The following is a 19,534-nucleotide window of genomic DNA, read 5'->3' as shown; positions in this document are numbered from 1 at the left end:
TCTAATGCCTCTCATCTTATTTTGATACCTGTTACTACTTACAGCATCTGCCTAATTGGAACTGCTAAAATGATGGGAAAAAGTTAGATGAAAATATAGATTATTAGAAATGATTGATAAGAAAAAAATTAAATCTACTTACAGAAAAGAAAAAAAAGATTGTAAATTAAATAGGAAGCATATGCAGTACTTAGATTACAACCTGTGTATCTTTTACATTCCTGGCAGTCCAAGACCGTTTTCAGGGGCTGAAGCCCACCACAGTTATTTTGACAAAAGGCCAGTGTCCTACTGGCTTGCATATATGGAAGAGGAAAGGCATCTTTAGAGAAAATAGGAAGCTCTTCCTACTATATATAATCAACCTTTGTTATTCACATTTTTAATAGTGACCCTCAGTAAAAAATTTTTCACCTTGCAACCTACTACACATATACATGTAAATAATTTTAGATAAAGTTATAGAAACATAACATAAATATATGTAATAGTTACATAAGCATATGGTAAATATTTTCATGAAACAATATTTACTTTTACTACATAAATCATACTCTTACATTTTCTATTCTCTATTTAATTTTTGTTAAAATGGTAATGACCCACTACATTAGTTTCACTGCTCCTTTACAGATAGCAATTAAAAGATTGAAAATCAATGCTCTAGTTATAGAAAATGTTGAGCTTAAGAAAAAAATAGAGGGACGCCTGGGTGGCTCTGTTGGTTAAGCCGCTGCCTTCGGCTCAGGTCATGATCCCAGGGTCCTGGGATCGAGTCCCACATCGGGCTCCTTGCTCAGTGGGGAGCCTGCTTTTTTCTCTGTCTCTGCCTGCTTGTGTTCTCCCGTGCACTCGCTCTCTCTCTCTCTCTCTCCTTCTCTCTCTCTGACAAATAAATAAATAAATAAAATCTTTAAAAAAAAAAAAGAAAAAAATAGAGACCATATCCCATTTCCAAATCTCTGCATGGTCTACAAACATCTTCCAAGACCCAGTCAATGCCCCCACTTACTCAGAGAAATATCCTCCACTAATATTTGAAGTATTTCACTACTAACAGATATCCAGGGAATGAACACTTCTGAAGTGCTTTTTTATTAACAGAAAAAGAAATAATAGTAATCTTGACATAAAGCTTCTATTTGTCCCCCATACAACCAAAAATTATTAGAATACCTTTAATTTTTAAAGTAAACTATCCTTGTTTGTGATACTTTCCTCAATTTCAGATCCCCAAATCCTCAGATTTTCTTCACTATCTTGCCTTCAACCAAACAGAAAGTTTACTTCCCAATTCGTAAACTACTGGCCTTCATTTTGTGGCCTGTAGATGGTTTCACCTGGCCCTGAAAATTTTTATATAAAAACTCAGATTACCAGGTTCTTTGTGGGGGAAAAAAAATAGGACAAGCTGGCAAACTGCGTGGAGAAGCCCACATGTCAGTCATTGGCTGGAGTAGATGCTTCCCCTCTTAGGAGTTAGGATTTCTAGTTTGTATCCCTTGATGCTTTATTATACTAACTTGGGCCTGGAAGACTTAAATCTGAAACCACTTGATTAGCTAGTTATTTACTTCTGAGCTGGCTAATTGATTTTGCCTCTCAAGGAAATAGAACTCTCCACTTATTAGCATTTTAATCCTCCTGGCACTAAAAGAACTTCAACAAAAGATATAGAAATACTAGTGACATGCAGGTTCCTCCCACCCAACAAGATTATTAGGCTGCTTGTAAAAAATAACTTTTAGCACTTTTAGAATGGCTTGAAGGTAAGATTCTATCCAATTTTTATCAGATCCTTGTCGTAGAGTTGAAGAACAAACACATTAACAACACAGTGCTTGGCATGTACGAGACATGCAAAAAATGCATGAATGGTGAAGAATGTTTAAATAAACTCTACTGAAAAATACAGTTAATCTTATAGTCTTTGCATGCTTATTTCTGAGTCATTACAGTAAGTCCAGAGGTATAATTTTTTAAAGGATGCTTTTCATTCTATAGCTATACAAAACTTAAAACCCACTAATATCAAATTACCATGCTCTTTAAAAGATCAGAAAAAGGAAATATACATACTTGCCACCAAACTCTATACTGTGAAAAAGCTCGCCATTTAGGGACTTCATAGTATTAAGAGGAAGATTCTGTTTCTGTTTCCTTCCTTTGCCATTACACACAACTATTTCTACGAGAGAATATGAAGGTCAAACTCTTAAGCACACACTTTTAAGGCAAACCTCCTTCTTGCTCATGTGTGCCCAAGCTATTCATAAATGCTCCAGCAGAGGGACTCTGTACACACCTAAAGAAGTAAAATGAACCTGACTTCCTCTGTCAGAAGGCGACTACATTCAATTACAATAATTCAAGAAGACAAAACAATGCGACTGTTGAAATATGCTGTCATTCACTTCCTCACTGTTTCTCCTCACTGGCTCACAAGGCCTCTTTCCACTCATAGTAGGCTCCTCCCTTCCCAGGTTTCTTACCGGAGCTCCTCCAAGGTTTGTCGAACTTCTCTCAAGGAATCAGCATCGAGGTTATTAATAAGCTCTTTTCGATACCGTATAATGAAGGGAATTGTGTTATCATCATTAAAGAGACGAATAATGTTGGCACAAACCCAAAGTTCAATATTAGTTCTCTCAGATAAAACCTGCAAATAAGGACACTTAGTGATTTAAACATTTATATGATAATGTCTGGTTCAAATATAATCAAATAATGTTCTTCAGTCACTTAGGAACACTTGTGGTGGTTTGAAAAAATACATACATGTACTAACAATCATAAAACCATCATTTCATTAATTCAGTAAAATCCAATCAAAGCCACTCTGTAATCATTCAAATTCTACAGGACTCAATAAGACTCATTTTTCACCTCTCAAGATTAGCAGCAAAGATCAAGGAGTTGGTAACTCATTGTGTTGACAAGTGTCAACACATGACACTGTGTTGTCTCACTGCTAGTGAGAAAGTGCAATGGTATAACCTCTGCAGGAAGAACAAGTTGGCCGTATCTATCAAAATTTATAATGCATAAACTCTTTGACCCAGCAATTCCACTCTGGAATTTATCCTGGTATATTCATACTCCTAGAAAATGATACTATTTATAGTGATATCTTTTGAAGAACCTTTTCCAGCATAATAAAAATCAGCGAAAACCTAAGTCTATACTAGGAAACTGGTAAATAAATCATGATATGATAAGAGTAGAATGAATACCATGCAACTAATCTTATGTGAAGTGATAACGGAATGACTCACGAGACCTAGGAACATGGCTTACTTTCAGAAAAGGTAATGGATGAGTAAGGGTAGGAAAACTTTTCTGTATCTTTCGATTTTCATATCATACACATATACTGCATATTTAAAATAATTAATTTTTAAAAAAGCAAATCTATAGGTTTCAGGAGAATGTACACATAAGCAGAAAAGTTTAGAGAAGTCAGCCTGAAGAAGAGAAAGAAGGAAAGGCAATTTCAGTAACTGATCTCAAAACCTAAGCAGATTTTTCGAGTACAGCACAAAAGACATAAATTTTATTATTATTTCAATCCTGATACCCATGATCAGCCAAAATTGGAAGGGGGAAAAAAAAACTAGAAAAGTTACTTAAAGAATTATCAGAATCAATTAATTAACAAAATCAAGTCAATATATAAAACAGGATGAATTTCAAAACTACAGATGAAATAAGAAGCTGAAATCCAGAGATTATCGAGGGAGGGTACTCATTCTCCTAGCCATCTCAAATCCTGAGGCCCACATCTTCCCACATTTTGATGCATTAATACCATCTCTCTGATGAGTGAGAACGCCAACTTGACATCTCCAGCCCTGGCTCTCTTTCACATGAGCTCCAGACTCATTTAGACAACTACCTGCGATATTCTCTTGAAAACATAATGGGCATCTCAAACTTGGCTTTGCAAAGTCATCTCCCTCTCAGACTTATTCCTTCTCCAGTTTTCCCCCTTATTATGTCCAAACAGTAATTCAAGCCACAAAACTAAGAGTCTAATCCTTTTGTTTCCTTCAATTCTTAATCTGCTCTATCGTAAGAACTAATTAACTCTAACTACAAAATATTTCTGTAGTCTATTACTGTTCTTCATTTCTTCCTCCCCACACCTGTCTAGTTCAAGCAAGGATTACTCAACAGCCTGTAACTATTCTTGCACCCATTCCAATCCCATCTATTCCAGTCTTCATAAACCAACAAGAATTATCTTTTTAAAATGTATATTGGGGGGTGCTTATGTGGCTCAGTGGGTTACAACCCTTGATTTCAGCTCAGGTCATGATCTTAGGATCTTGGGACTGAGCTTGGGCCCCACGCTCCATGCCCATCGGGCTCCACGCTCAGCGGTAAGTCTGCCTAAGGTTGTCTTTGTCCCTCTCCCTCAGTGCCCCTCCCCCCATCCCGCCTGCATGCACACGTGTGTGCACTCTCTCAAATAAATAAATCTTTAAAAAAAAAGATAAAATATATACTGAATCATGTCACTTAACTAGTTAAAACCTTTCAATGATTTCCCATTGCACTTAGAATCTAAACTCCTTACCATGACCCAAAGACATCAGCCTACTGCCAACCTCATCTTATCTAATCCTCCTCTCATTAGAAGCCTGACCCAGTGGGCGTGGCCTGGGTGGCTCAGTTGATTAAGCATCTGCCTTCAGCTCAGGTCATGATCCTGGGGTCCTGGGATTGAGCCCCACACTGAACTCTCTGCTCAGTGGGGAGCCTGATTCTCCCTCTCCCACTGCTGCTCCCCCTGCTTGTGCTGTCAGTTAAATAAATAAAATTTAAAAAAAAGAAGAAGAAGAAGAAAAAGAAGCCAGTCCCAATGACTTTATCTTATTTCCTAGAACAAGCCCAGTTGTTTCCCTCTTTAGAGACCTTCTGAAGTTGCTCTCTCATCCAGAAATGCTGCTCTTGCTTGTAATTTTCCCTGACCCCTATAAAATCAGACTCATTAGTATTTTCTCAAACCTGTACCTCTTCCTATTTCTTATTCCAACTAACATTGTCTTCTACAACAGAAATTCTCAGGAATATTATGGCTATCTCCTCCAACACCACCTTCCCACTATGTATTAGCTATGCACCTTGAAAGAACTTAACCTGAACTCTACCTCCACAGCATTTTTTTCAGTATCCAACTGTTTTATATATAATAGCCAGAGTGTGGCCAGAAAGATTGGTCCAGTCAGCATGAAGTTCAAGGTTTGGGTTGAAACTCTGGACCCAGGTACAGTTTCTTCTAGAGAAACATGGTTTATACACATAGACTCTTAAAGCTGAGAATGGCAGTACTAAGAGAATCATGGAAAGACTGTTTCAGTGCACTGATCAAACTTTTCCTGTTACAGAGGTCAAGAAATCACCTTCATTGTGTAAGCTAGTTTGAGACGGGTTTTCTCTTACTGCAACCAAAAAGCATTCTAGTCGATGTCCTCAGTATCACTGTGAGCTCCCTATCATGACCATATAAATTATCATTAAGGAAGCAAACTGCATTTCTAAAATGTCTGTTCTTTCCCTTCAAGTTCCCTTTCTGCTAATATCATTTTTTATCTGAACCACAGAGCAGTTCTGTTTTCTATGCTTTCCACCCAGCCTCTCTGCATTACTGTTGACTATGTTTCTAAAACACAGATATAATAAATCAGGTATTTTTTCTCTTTTTCTTCTTCTGAACAGAAGCTCCAATAACTTTTATCTACATACTGGTAAAAGTTCAACCACCATGGCATAGTTTTAAAATATTTTCCTAAGTGTGGTTCCAAATTGCAGTGTCTTATAGGAGTAAACAATCTAGAAGGGAAAGTAAATGTTAATGCAAATAAATACAAATAAAACAGGATGTGCCAGTGATACACTGTTTTCAGGGAAGAGAAAGGTCCCGCAGGGGTAATCAAGGAAGGCTTCTTACAGGAGTAGCATTTCAACTGGCCCTTGAAAGACAGGCCAGATTCTAAAAGACAGATATGAAAAATGAAAATGATCAAAATGCTCATCATTTTGGAACTGTGTGATTGTTAGAGAAACCCATTGGTTCCCACCAGCCTAAACTATCTCAGCTATTGTTAACTGAAAGGGGCTCAAACATAGCCCAAGGTCCACATGTGGGTCATATGTGGTCCTAACAAATCCAGAAGCATCATATATGTTAAGGGAGTGTACGCCGCTGCTTATGTAGATTTGCTCCTTGAAATTGAAGACAACAAAACCCCATATAAGCAGTCTATACTTTTGGGTCTCCAGATCATCCAATTCCCTGTCTTAATTTAGTCAAATGTTTATTTGACACATTATATGCCAATATAGCTCATATTATATGCCAATAACCATACCAAGCCAGTGAAAACAAAACGTAAAATGCCAAGTCCCTCTTTCCAAGGAGCTTACAAGCTAGAAAGAAGACAGACAAGTAGTTAAAATATATTGTGATCTGTACTCTTGCAACAAGCACATAGATTGTTTCTATAGATTATTTCAAGAGCACATGGGAGGTAGAAACATCTAATTCTGCAGCGATGGAAAAGCAACAAAGACAATGAAGGTATTTCCAGGCAGCCAAATAGGGGCAGGAATTCCATGAAGAAAGAACAGCATATCAAAAAACACTCATGAGTTATTTCGTTCAGCATAATACCCTCTAGTTCCATCCACATCGTAGCAAATGGCAAGATTTCATTTCTTTTGATGGCTGCATAGTATTCCATTGTGTGTATATATGTGTGTGTGTATATATATATACATATATATGTGTGTGTGTGTATATATATATGTATATATATATATGCTGAGCGAGATAAGTCAATCAGAGAAAGACAACGATCATATGATCTCCCTGATATGAGGAAGTGGAGATGCAATGTGGGAGGGGGTTGGGGGGTAGGAAAAGAATAAATGAAACAAGATGGGATTGGGAGGGAGACAAACCATAAGTGACTCTTAATCTCACAAAACAAACGTAGGTTTGCGGGGGGAGGGGGGTTGAGGGAGGGGTGGGGTTATGGACATTGGGGAGGGTATGTGCTATGGTGAACGCTGTGAAGTATGTAAACCTGGCGATTCACAGACCTGTACCCCTGGGGCTAATAATACATTATATGTTAATTTAAAAAATTTAAATAAGTTAATTAGTTAAAAAAAACACTGATGAGAAACCACTGCACACTTTTTAAGTTGCTGTAAGTTCAGCAATGCTAAAACGTACAAGGGGTATTGAGATGAGGTGAGAAATGGAAAGGTGGATAGAGCTAGATGGTGAATTCCATGTAGACTTTGAGCTTTATTCTATACTCAGTATTAAGCCACTCAGTTATGATTTGCTCATTACTTTATTTTAGCTATTGAGTCAACCTCCCTGTGACATTTTACAAGTCAATGAGCTCTGTGGACTAGAGAAAGTGTCTCACAAGTGTAGTCCCCAAACCAGTAACATAAGCGTCACCTGGGAACTTGTCAGAAATGCAAATTATTGAGCCCCACCCAGATCCACTGAAGAACCGCCTCTGGCGTAGGGCCTAGAAAAATGAGGCAAACAACAAAGACATAAAAAAGCAGAGATCAAACTTTAGGGATGTGTAAGAGTAAGGCAGAGAACTACTACAGTTTTTACTTTTAAATGATTTTCATTTATTACTTTAATAATATTTGCAGTTAACTGGTTAGGAATGAGAGTAAAGTAAAAAGGAAGGCAGTCTCAAGACTTTTTTCAACCCTAACACTTAAATAAGAGAGGCACTTGTTGTGACTGTTGCTTGAAGCTAACACCTGTATAGAGATTACTGTGTTCCACACTTCACATATTCAGTATTAACTCAAATTATACGAGCCTAGGTTATTATTACTCCCATTTTATAGATAGAAAAACTAAGGCCCCCAAAAGTTAAGTAAATTGCCCAAAGGACCACAAGTTACATTACTTTTTAAAAAATCTGATTTGTGTGCAAAGCAAGATGACTTTTTTTTCAGGCAAAAATACAGGTTAGACAATAACCTCACTTCTCTTCTTGAATCCCACTGCAGATGAAACATGCCTTCATACTGCCCTCTGGTGTCTAAAACTTGCAACAAAATGGACTTCTCCCAAAGTGTCCTGAGATTTACTCCTCTATATCCCAGTTCCCTCAGTTAAAAAAAGAAAGTATCTGAGTATCAACAAACTATAGCCTTAATCATCCTGGCAGCACCTATATTTTAATAGAACTAAAATTATATTAAATTCTACTCTAATGAGTAGAACTGAAAGATAGAACTCTCTACTCAAAATCATTCCCCAATCAGCAGTTCGACACCTCCTTTCTCAAAAGTTTTTGATTCCTGCTGTTCTCTTTACCCCTGCCTATTTATTTTATTATATTAATTATCTTATCACATGCAGAAGCTTCCTTAAAGACTGCAAAAGGAAAAACTATGCTGTTAGAAGTTAAACAAGTGGTTAAAGGAAAGGGGACAGGAGACTGGAAAACCATATAAAGGGGATTATAGGGTGCTGATCAGGTTCTGTTTTTTCATCTGGAAGCTTGTTACTTTTGAACATTAATAAGCTATATATACTCCAAAATAGCATATATACTTCAAAGTAGAAGTATATATACCTCAAAAATAGATTTTTGGGGGCACCTGGGTGGCTCAGTGGGTTAAGCCACTGCCTTCGGCTCAGGTCGGGATCTCAGGGTCCTGGGATCAAGCCCCGCATCAGGCTCTCTGCTCAGCAGGGAGCCTGCTTTCCCCTCTCTCTCTGCCTGCTGCTCTGCCTACCTGGGATCTCTCTCTCTCTGTCAAATAAATAAATAAAAATCTTAAAAAAAAATAGATTTTTTGGGGGGGGATGCCTGGGTGGCTCAGTTAGTTAAGTGTCTGCCTTAGGCTCAGGTCATGATCCCAGAGCCTTGGACTGAGTCGCACATCATGAGGCTCCCTGCTCAGCGGGGAGCCTGCTTTTCTCTCTGCCTGCCTCTCCCCCTGCTTGTGCTCCCTCTCTCTCTCTGACAAATAAATAAAATCATTAAAAAAAAAAAAACAGATGTGTTTTAAAGCCCATAACAAATACCGGCTAAATCATAAAAACAAAAAGAGCTAATGCAATTGTTTCACTTAATCACTCCTGGAACAAACAGGTAACCTAATGGATGGTGTGTGCTTACATGCAGACCTGCAGTGAGAAAGCCAGCTCAGACATACTCACCTCCTTGCAGTCCCACTTCTTTCCCTAATTTTGTCATCCCCTGGTCTTCTTCACCCACACCATTTCCCATCATCTCTTGCAAGAAATATAGCTAATAAAGAGAGTTTGGCTTGCTTTTCCTCTCTAATCTGGCAAACCTTACTAACATATGTGGCTACTCCACTTCTTACTCCCAGCCCCCTCAAAATAAAGAGACTCTAATAGCAATCACCATTTTGAAGCATTTAATTTTCTCAAAAACTGGTTGTAGCTAGTCACCTCTTCAAATTCTAAAAAAGGTCACGGTATTTATATCACATTTGCATAATTATACAATGTTCTTTAACAAAAACTATTTCGGATCGCGACCACACATTTGCAGTTTGGGGAAAAGGGCTGAAGAATAGGTTGTGTCTGCTCAAAGGGATCTGGAAATCCCTGTTTCTGAGTAAGAAATGGACACAAAGTATGTTTACACATAAAGTCTATAAGTAACTTAAGTACTTAAGTATTGGCAATGCAGTTTTCTCTCCCCAAACAAGATGGTGATGTTCCTGAAAAAGCAGCTGAATTTTCAGAGTTGAGAAATACACCGTGAAGGGAAAAAACAAAGGATCATGACCCCATGGTGGACAGCAGATATGGGGAACTGCACACAAAATGAAGGAAATAGAAATGACATCTCCCACATGATCAATTAGTAATGATTAATAATCTCTATACAATTAATTTCCATTGACAATACCTTATTAACTAGGTATCTTTCAGTATTTCCCCAAAGAACTTGGCCACATATACACATATCACAGGCATTTCAATGAGTCTAATCCTCATCCAAAGGGTCAAGGCCTTCCTGACTGTCGGACTCAGCACTGGTGACTCTCATTCTTCTGTCTCCTCTCCCCTACCACCTGCCACCTGCCACTGCTGTCAACCATGTTTGGAAGCAGGAATGCAGTGCCAAGATAAAAGTATTCTTTGCTGTTTATGGAAGAATGAGAAAGGAAAGAAAAAGAAATCCACATATACCACAAGAACTGTCTGAAAAAATAACTGAATGTTGGACAAGGAAGACTGTAGCTGGTTAAACAAAAAAAACCCAAATGCAAATCACACCTAAAGTTTCCCAGGCAACCCCTAAAGCCATCCGAAAATGCTGAGCTTACTAGTTGTCAGGGTGCCTGGTGAAGGTGGAAGTTGTAGCAGTCATTTCTCCCAACTCACAAGCAAGGAGTGCCAGATCCCAAGAGCAGTCCTGTTTGAACTGTCAAAAAATCACTTCCAATAAGGAGGAGGAGGAGAAAACAATACTTGGAACTGAAAAGAAAGAGAAAACTGAGAAATAGCCTTCCTCGAATCCTCACGGTTTTCCAATTTCTGGTTCAAGGCCTTTGGGAGACTTGATCACACTTTGTCCCTTCCATTCTTTGAAAGACCCCATGTCCTTGGTAATAAACTCTTTCCTGCTTCAAATCATTAGAAGTATGTTTCTATCACTTATAATTAAGAGATAATGGGCTAAGGCAGGACCATTTTCATCTCTTTCTCTGTTACTCAGCTTAGGGGATGGGTGTGAAGCAAAGTGTCATAGGGTAAGCCGCCCTTAACCTTGAAGAACTTATCTCTGTATTTCAAGAGATTTCGTGGTCTCTGAAACCTTCTTCCCTCCTTCTTGCTGCCTGTCCAAGATTAGAAGCAGATTTATGTCAATAGTAGAGACATCAGCTTCTAAGTCTTAGTGAAAAGAAAGGGAAATGGGAAACACCCACCTGCCCCTCTGAGTCTGGACTGGAACTAAGCAAGGGGTCTGCCTTTCAAGAAAGCCTGCAGGTGAATCTGATGCAGGTGGTCCATGACCATTCTTTTAAAACATGTCCTTTTAGGGGGTGGGGATAGGGAGAAAACACAAAAAAAGTAAAACATGTCCTTGTAGGCCTAAGTGAATAAAGAAAACGATGGTACAGAAAGGAGCCTAATGATATACTGTTTCTCCAAGAAACTTTGGACTGTTTAGTTCAGGAACAAGGATGAGAAGAAAACTCTGAGGCAACATTCTACTCCTTAGTCGGCCAGAGAAGAGAAAATTCAAAAATAAAAGTTACCGGTGATGTCCTACTAACAGGTAACAGAAGAGACAACACGGGGGAAAAAATTCCTCTGAAGTAAAATGTTAACACACAGCTAATCCCAGACTGAGAAGTAGCAGCTGGAGCAAGCCTAGGCCCTGGGCTCTAGAGCAGTAATTCACAGAAGGGGAAGAAGTACCCATCAGAATCACCATGAAACAGACAAGAGGGAGGGAGGTCATTCGCATCTGCCCTGAAGGGCACTACCATAATTAAGTGTGAAATGTCCCCAGAGTGTGTTGGCACAGACAGAAGTTGAGAATCACCATTTAAAAGTCACTCTTCAGGTCTTCTCTGCCATCCCCAAAGCCAAACAAGAAACTGGGAGAAATCCAAGGCAGCTCAAGTTGGAATTCAGCTAGATTTTTCCTAAGAAATTTCTAGACCCTGTTCACAGTATATTATAAGATCACATTAAGAATCGGAGCTGTACTAATGGTCAATGTCCTAATCACTCACACTACTTTGATCGGGAAAAACAGTCCAAGTTCAAAACAAATTCTTCACAATGAACTTACGAGGGCCTGGTCTGTTGGTGCAAGATCTCTATACAGTGCATGTTCACCCAAACACCACGGCAGAAACCCACCCTGCCTGAGGTCACAGCTCTTAGCTCAAGAGCTGATGATGATGAGCTATAAAATGAAACACATACCTAGGATAAGAATCAGTGGCCAAAGCCTCCAGAAATCACTAGAAAAACTGAAAAGAGACCTGAAAATTCCCAACCCTTTCTTAGCCAATGCCATTCTTATCCTAATCAAAAAGAAAGGAACCCCACGAACTAAATGACTGCACATACCTGTACTATGTCCCAGTTCATTTCCACCTCCTCTTTAATGCTGTTGGTATTTGCTGGAAACCTCACAGGCTGCCCCTGAGGACATGCTTCAGTCTTCACTTTCTTTAAAGGGGACTGACCAAATGTAAAGTCATCTTCATTCTCTTCCTTCTTACACACACTTTCCCACACGGTGCTCGTGGATGGCGTCTCTGTACGGTTGGCCATGTCGGTTTCTTCATCAACTTTCAGCTTTTTGGTCCTCTGACCCAAAGATGACTGAGCTGAATTCTTCCGTTTTGTCTTTGCTGGTTTCAGAGTCTTCGTGCTATCCAATTTATTTTTTCTGTCTTCCAAATCAACATCAGCAATAGCCACAGAGTTATTCTATCAAACCACAAACAGAAAACATGAAAATTAAAAGATAAAAACTAAATATCCTGGAATATTATTCAGGAATAAAAAAATTACTGATACACACAATTACGTGGAAGAACCTCAAGGAAATTATGTTGAATGAGAAAAAGGCAATTGCAAAAAGTTACATACTTTAAAATTTACATAACATTAATGATTAATGCTTTATTTAGCATTCCCGAAAAAATTAGTGATTACTGGAGGGTCAGAGATGGGGGGTAAGGGTCCGAAGGGAGGTAGGTGTGGCTACAAAAAGGCAAATACTAGGCAGTACTAGGGATGCTTGTGGTGATGGAACCATTCTGGATGGTGGATACACATACGCATACAGGTGATAAAATTGTACAGAACTAAACATACAGAAATACACAAATAAATGAATACAAAAAAAACTGGAGAAATCTCATAAGGTCCCTGGATTTTGTCAATGTAAATATCCTGGTTATGATAGTTTACTACAGTTTTGTAAAATGTAACGGTTGGAAGAAATTAAAGGGTACAACAATCTCTGGATTATATTTTACAACTGCATGTGAATCTATAATTATCTAGAAATAAAATGTCTCATTTTTTAAAAATGAGTAAAGGATAAGTTTATGGAAGCTAGAAAAAAAACCAAGATTTAAAACTTGCAATGAGGGGCGCCTGGGTGGCTCAGTCATTAAGTATCTGCCGTCAGCTCAGGTCATGATCCCAGGGTCCTGGGATGGAGCCCTGCATCAGGATCCCCGCTCAGCGGGGAGCTTGCTTCTTCCTCTCTCACTTCCCCTGCTTGCCTTCCCTCTTTCACTGTCTCTCACTGTCAAATAAATAAATGAATAAAATCTTTTAAAAATAAAAAAGAAAACTTGCAACCAAAAGTCAACCCTTTGGGGGAAAAAAGTAACACTAGCATACTCAGGAAACACAGCAGGCTAAACCTGCCACCAATTTATGCAGAACACTAGGAACAGAAAACAGCGTGACAGCAGAGTGGTGTCAGGCATTTTTTTAAGGAGGAATCTACACAGTAGTCCACACTAGTGTCCAGGAGCCACTCTCTCCACCACCCCCAGCCTTTGCAACAGCTCAGGTGTGAAGGAATGACAGTTGGCATTCATTTCAGCACTGGAGTGATAAATAACATAAAAGACCCTACCTGCATGGAGTTCACAGTTTCACAGGCCGGCCTGTTTCTGGTTACCTAAATAGACATTGATGGTGCCAACTCAACTAAAAGAATTACTCCCAAACTATTTTTTAGTCAAAAATTCAATTTTCTCTCCTATCAAGTATTTTTCCAGAATTACTGACTACTGAAAATACTGTGAACTACAACATCCCTCCCCATCCTTAAACTCACCCACCACCACCTAACCTGGAGATGATGTACATTAGAAACCCTCTGAGTATTACATTTTTAGCTGAAACATAATGGATAAGAGCAGAGATATAAAAATAGAATGACGCATAGGTTCGTAAGAGTTGATAGTAACTTGATCAAATGACTTGATACAGTAAAAGAAAGGTGTCAGCCATACAGAGGGCTGCAACCATAGAGGGGCAGAACAAGAGGAATTGTAAAAAAGCAAATATGATCAGCATTCTTCTAAGCAATGTAAAAGGAAGAGGATAGCTTAGCAAACAGACTCTGAGTATTTTGGTCGCAATGGTAAGACAGCCCTCCTGAGATGAATCCATCACACGACCTTAGATTCGAGCATTTAAAACATCTGATGTCCTTGTGACAAACATAAGGCCTAGACCACAGGAGGCATTCAATAAATCTGAAAGAATGGATTTATCTAATTCTCCCAATCTGGATCCATGCTCATAGAGTAAATCTCGGATTCTTATTTAAGTGCCTACTTACTTCAGCCTCTGAGGAGAGACAATACCAGTCAGAAAAATTTCATGTCCTTGTGATTATTATATCAAATCGTTAATTATTAAATCAATACTCTGGTTTTGCACACCCCTCTTACGAGCACAGCTGAGGTAAAACCACCCACGAGAGATGTTTCGGTTTCTGAAATGCTGACAAAATCATGTCACTAACTTAGAAACCAGTTCCATCACATACTATCTATTACCCATGAGCAAATCACTTCACATTTCTTGCTGTGGCTTTCTCATCTATAAAATCAGGATGGTAATAGCACACGCCTCGAGGGGTGGTGGTGAGAACTGAGTAAGTTCACACAGCCGTAGTGTGAAGCATGTTGCCTGGCTGACAGGAAGCACAAAAACATCTGCAGATCCCACCATCAGTACCACTGCTACCGTATCTAGACTACCTCCTAGGAGAGAGAGAAGGAATTAGACAAAGAAATGAAGAATAAGTACAACGACCGAGAGAAAAATAAGAAAAGTCAACAATCATAAAGACACTTGAAAGGTACCCTCTCTGGAGTCTTCAGGCAAGATTTACCTATTGTTTCTCAGTGTTGTCCGCAGAGCCTTTCAGGGGCTCTGCAAGGCCACACTCTATTCATAATAAGGCCAAGTCACTGTTCCCTTCACCGCCACACTCTTAGAGTAAAACGATGTGAGTTTCACTTAACAATGCAGTTAAAAATTACTCATTTTTAGGGGTGCCTGGCTTGCTCAGTTGGTAGAGAACATGCCTCTTGACCTCAGAGTGGTGTGTTCAAGCCCTACACTGAGCGTGGAGCCTACATTAAAATAAATTAAATAAATAAACAAATAAATAAAAACTATTGACTTTTATAGTTTCAGTCCTTGAAAACACACCTTTTTAATACTCCATGCTGGAATGGTGAGTACACATAGAACACTTAAGCTGCACGCCAAGGCATACAGATGTGCAGTGGTCATCTCAAACAAAACCTCACATGCACCATTTCAGTTGTGAACTGAACCAGCTTCTTTTTCCAAAAAGAGGCATTTTTACTTGAAATAATTACTGACAAAACTATGGTTATTCAGACTTGGGACACTTTTCCAGAAATGACCTGTGACTGTCACCTGAAGGAAACACCTGACATTTGCAACTAACAGTAAATTTCAGGCTTTAATAGTGAAAATTAGAATTTTGGAAATTGTATCCTCTCTGAACTTGACAGCTTCCCAACACTGTGATGAGACTGGAGGTTATACTAACAAATGTGGTTTTTTGACACCAGGTAATGAAAGATGATAAAAATCCGCAAGATCTCCATAAATCAGTGAACCGGTATTTTCCAAATGATCAATATATGTCACAAAATCATGCATGGGTAAAAGACCCATTCAAATAACACGAACCCATGGATTTTAATGTAGTAGAGTACAAGAAGTTCATTAACATGGTTTCAGATTTCACAATGAAACAAACTTTTAAGAAACTACCACTCACTGAATTTTGGTACCGCATCACATAAGCTTTTAAAATGCATCTCCCTTTTGCAAAGACATATCTGTGTGGAAGCAGGTTTTGTTTTTACATTTCAGTTATATTCTAGTAAGTCAAATAAGACATTAAAGACATATGCAAAAATGTAAACAATGTCATTCTTCTCACTAATTTTTTTTGTTGTTGGTTGGGAAAATATATACTTATTTTTCATTAAAATAAAATTTAGCTACATTAACATGTAATAGGTTTTTAAAAAAATTCATCAATATTTTAATTTCTCATTTTCAACTTTTATATGGTAAATATTAGTATCAGTAACCCACATAACCAAAAGTTCCTTGGGTTCCTCAGTAAGTTTTAAGAGTATAAAGGGGTTCAAAGACCAAAAGTTTGAAAAAGGTAGATCTAAACTATTGAAAACATAGGGAAATATCTCTCCATTTTATGAAGCTTCTAAGATTCTATAACTATCTCAAGTTTAGTAAGCCTCCATGAGAACATTTTTCTTCCTTATGTTCAACCTGAATCTTTGGCAGACTGAATAATCAAAGTTCATTTTCTTCTGCCCTCACTGTTTTTTTTTTTAATCAGCCTTAACACTCCACATGGTTATTATGTAGCCTATGACTAAACCCAAGACTCCAAGAAGAATTTGACTATTCTTCTTTTTGCCATCTCTGAAAGCAGTCAACTGTCTAAAGCAAAAAAGTGGCTCATTGTGTCTTTTCCAGTCAAATCAGTCAGCAGGCCTTGGCCCTGGCTTGTGTTGTACTGTGTGAGCTCGACAGATAACTGGAGAGGGATAAGGAGTTGAAGGGAGGCTTCTTAAAAATTAGATTTAAAAGAGCATTTTCATACTCTTTAGTAATTGAGCCACTGGAAGAAAAGTTGACGAGAGAAAAGAAAGGGGATGACTAAAGACACACAGACCTTGAGCAAGAGGGGACAGCAATGACAGCCCACTGGTGGGACTAATCCTGGACGGGGGGGGATGACATTTCCTCCACCGTAAAACGCAAATATAGCTAGCCTGGTTGTGAGATAATGAGGAGCTTCATGAATTTTTAAGTATGTAAAAAGCAATGTCATCAGCTGAGAGGGAGAAAGGAATTTAGAAGTTTAAGAAACAAGAAAAAACTGGAAAAACAAATCCGCCGGAGGAAAAAAATGGGTCTACCAGGTATTTTTAGTGTAATTTTGAGGTCTGAGATTATGAATATAAAGAAAAACAAATTAGGTCAAGGTTGTTTCAGCAAGAGTCAGCTGCTCTGTGCTGGCAGAGCAGAGGCAACGGGTCACCCCGTGTCAGGTCTGATCAGCCGTGGGCGACTGAAGGAAAGAAGGGCAAAACTGGTGAGACTAATAAAAAGTGGTTTAAGTGAGAGGTTATGTGGTCAAGACTAGGTAGGGTAGGAAAAGAAAAGGGCTGACTGATGGTGATCCATGAAGCAGATCTGGGGAAGCACTACAGTCCAAGGACTGGGTCGTAGCCCTCAGCCCCCGCTGTCCACAGAAGTCACCTGAGGAACTTCAGGCAAACAATACCGCTGAGGCCTGGGCCCATCCCCACCCTCAGGATTCTCTCCAGATTTAAATGATCTAGGACAGGGGCATTTTTTCAAGCTCCCCGGGTTGAGAGCTACCAAGGAGAAGATGTGACAAGGCTATAAAAGTGTGGCCGTGATGGCACCTGAACAGTGAACTAGGAGAACAGGAAATGGTGAGATGGTGCTCCGAACACAGGATGCTTGGAAAGGAATGACAATAGCACAGTTTCTGATGATGGCAAGATTCAGGCTGAGCTCACGAGAGGGGTGGTAAAGGCAGAGAAGAAGACACGGTCCCTGGAGATGAGGAGGTCGAAGAACAAAGGCATCAGGGAATGCATCCCAGTGGAGGAGAAATCACGAAGAACAACAGCACAAAGTGGCAGAGAGGAGATAAGAAATGGAGCTGAGCAAATGTCTTCAGTGACCAGTGTGGCGAGTAGGTTGGTAAATGCCAGCAACATAGAGAGGAAGAGACTAACAATTAATTTTGTCTGTGATGTTTGCTAAAAATAAAGTTAAAAGGAGGCTACTGATTCTCATTCTACCCAAAATAAGGTTTTCAATTATCTTGTTCGGTGGTGGCTACAGCAGATCAGAGCGCCAAACCTAATGGAATAAAGTCTTCTAACATGCTCAATGTGCTTTTGCTAAGGTATAAAATGTGTGAATTTTGGCAATTCTGAAAGAAATTCTAAAAACCCCCCAGAATGTTTCTTAAGTGAAAGAGTTTCTATTCTAATTCTTTTTTATACACATATAACTGAGCATCACTGGAAGGATCAAGAAATCACCATGACAAGGGTTCTTAAGCTATACCTTCTTGAGCTATATGTTAGTATTTAGGAGCTAGGCATGTGTACATTCTGCTGAAGAGAGGGTTCATAACTTTTATCAGATTCTCAAGGGTTTTATGGTCCTAATGCCAAAAACCACGGAACTAAGAGATATTTCGTAAGTTAGGCAATCAAGCTACTTTTAGGTGCAACCATACCACGCTTAATGAAAAACCTCCAAATTTTGCCAATAAGATAATAGAAGTCAATACTTTCTCAGCTCTAGGTAAAGCCTGCTCACCCATTCAAATGTGTTCAGTAAGAAGCTTGTATATAAAGATGAAGAAACAGAAGTACTGGATAACAAGAGAAAGACTGATTTAAATAAAAGCCCTAAGAGCAGAGCAAGGTACGATATAATGTCCTCTACTGTACACAATAAATGTGTCCCTGAAAAGTCAGGCTTCTAAACCATATTAAAAGAGTATTATTTCAAATGTACCATGGAAGCAGTTTCTTAAAGGAATACCACAGAGAATAATTTTGGAAATGCACAACTCTTTGTAATGCAACAAAGCCTATAATTTATTGTTGTTGTTGTTGTTGTTGTTGTGTTTTAATCCAGATTTGTATAGATACAGCATTTGCTTATAGCAAAATACATCAATATGTCAGTTGACAAATATTCTTTCCCTTCGAACACAGTGAGTCTAACGATAAATACTACTAGAGCCCATGGTAGAGAATGCCACTGCCCTGTACTTTTGTCAACTACCTACTCTGTCCTGCTCTCTGTAAGGAGAAAGTAGCATCACCAATTAGGAAGGCACTACAGTGTTCCCTTTACCCAACTAAAGCGCCTACCAGCTCCTCCTTAACAGCCATGCCTTCTGAGCCATCGCGGATCTGTAGTGTGGTCTTCTTTACCCGTGGCACCCTCTTTGGTTTGGATTCTTTGGGAACAGGCTGCTTGCGACTTCTGACGACTTTCTTTTGGGGCTCCCACACACTATCTTCCTTGTCATCTTCTTCAGAAGCAGATGATCTAGAAGTAAATTGACAGAAAAATCTCTAGGAAAAATGAAGCCAAATGTCAAAGGCAAGAGAGACATGCTTCTTGAAAGAAAATAAAAAGTAGGAGGTAGGAGGTAGGAGGTGTTTAATACAAAATGCAGTGATGTGAGCACAGGCTATGAACAGATACAGCTAAGTACTAAAACAAGAGTTGATGGAGGACCAAAGTAAAAATAGCCCCTGATATGCTATGAGTCACAGGTCTCTCTATTCCCCCCTCACTCACCCAGCATGGGCGTGTGCGCACACATATACACACACACACACACACACACAC

General features: G+C 39.0%; 1 protein-coding gene across 1 annotated transcript in view; it reads right to left on the bottom strand.

Annotated features, from left to right (window-relative positions):
• The window catches only part of LOC116862911 (S1 RNA-binding domain-containing protein 1), a gene marked incomplete at its 5' end in the record, with an annotated part of 105,980 nt that extends 86,752 nt beyond the window's left edge, over window positions 1-19,228 (bottom strand). The window contains 3 exons of the mRNA XM_032850365.1: window positions 2,493-2,659; window positions 12,128-12,493; window positions 19,048-19,228. Of these exons, the coding sequence (XP_032706256.1) occupies window positions 2,493-2,659; window positions 12,128-12,493; window positions 19,048-19,228 (714 nt within the window). The remainder of the gene's footprint in view (window positions 1-2,492; window positions 2,660-12,127; window positions 12,494-19,047) is intronic.
• Window positions 19,229-19,534: the final 306 nt, after the last annotated feature.

This window comes from Lontra canadensis, unplaced genomic scaffold, assembly GCF_010015895.1.
Source record: "Lontra canadensis isolate GAN:19392208 unplaced genomic scaffold, GSC_riverotter_1.0 scaffold376, whole genome shotgun sequence".
Classification (NCBI taxonomy): domain Eukaryota; kingdom Metazoa; phylum Chordata; class Mammalia; order Carnivora; family Mustelidae; genus Lontra; species Lontra canadensis.
Note: the sequence above shows the minus strand (reverse complement) of the source record. Positions and strands in the feature narration are given on the sequence as shown.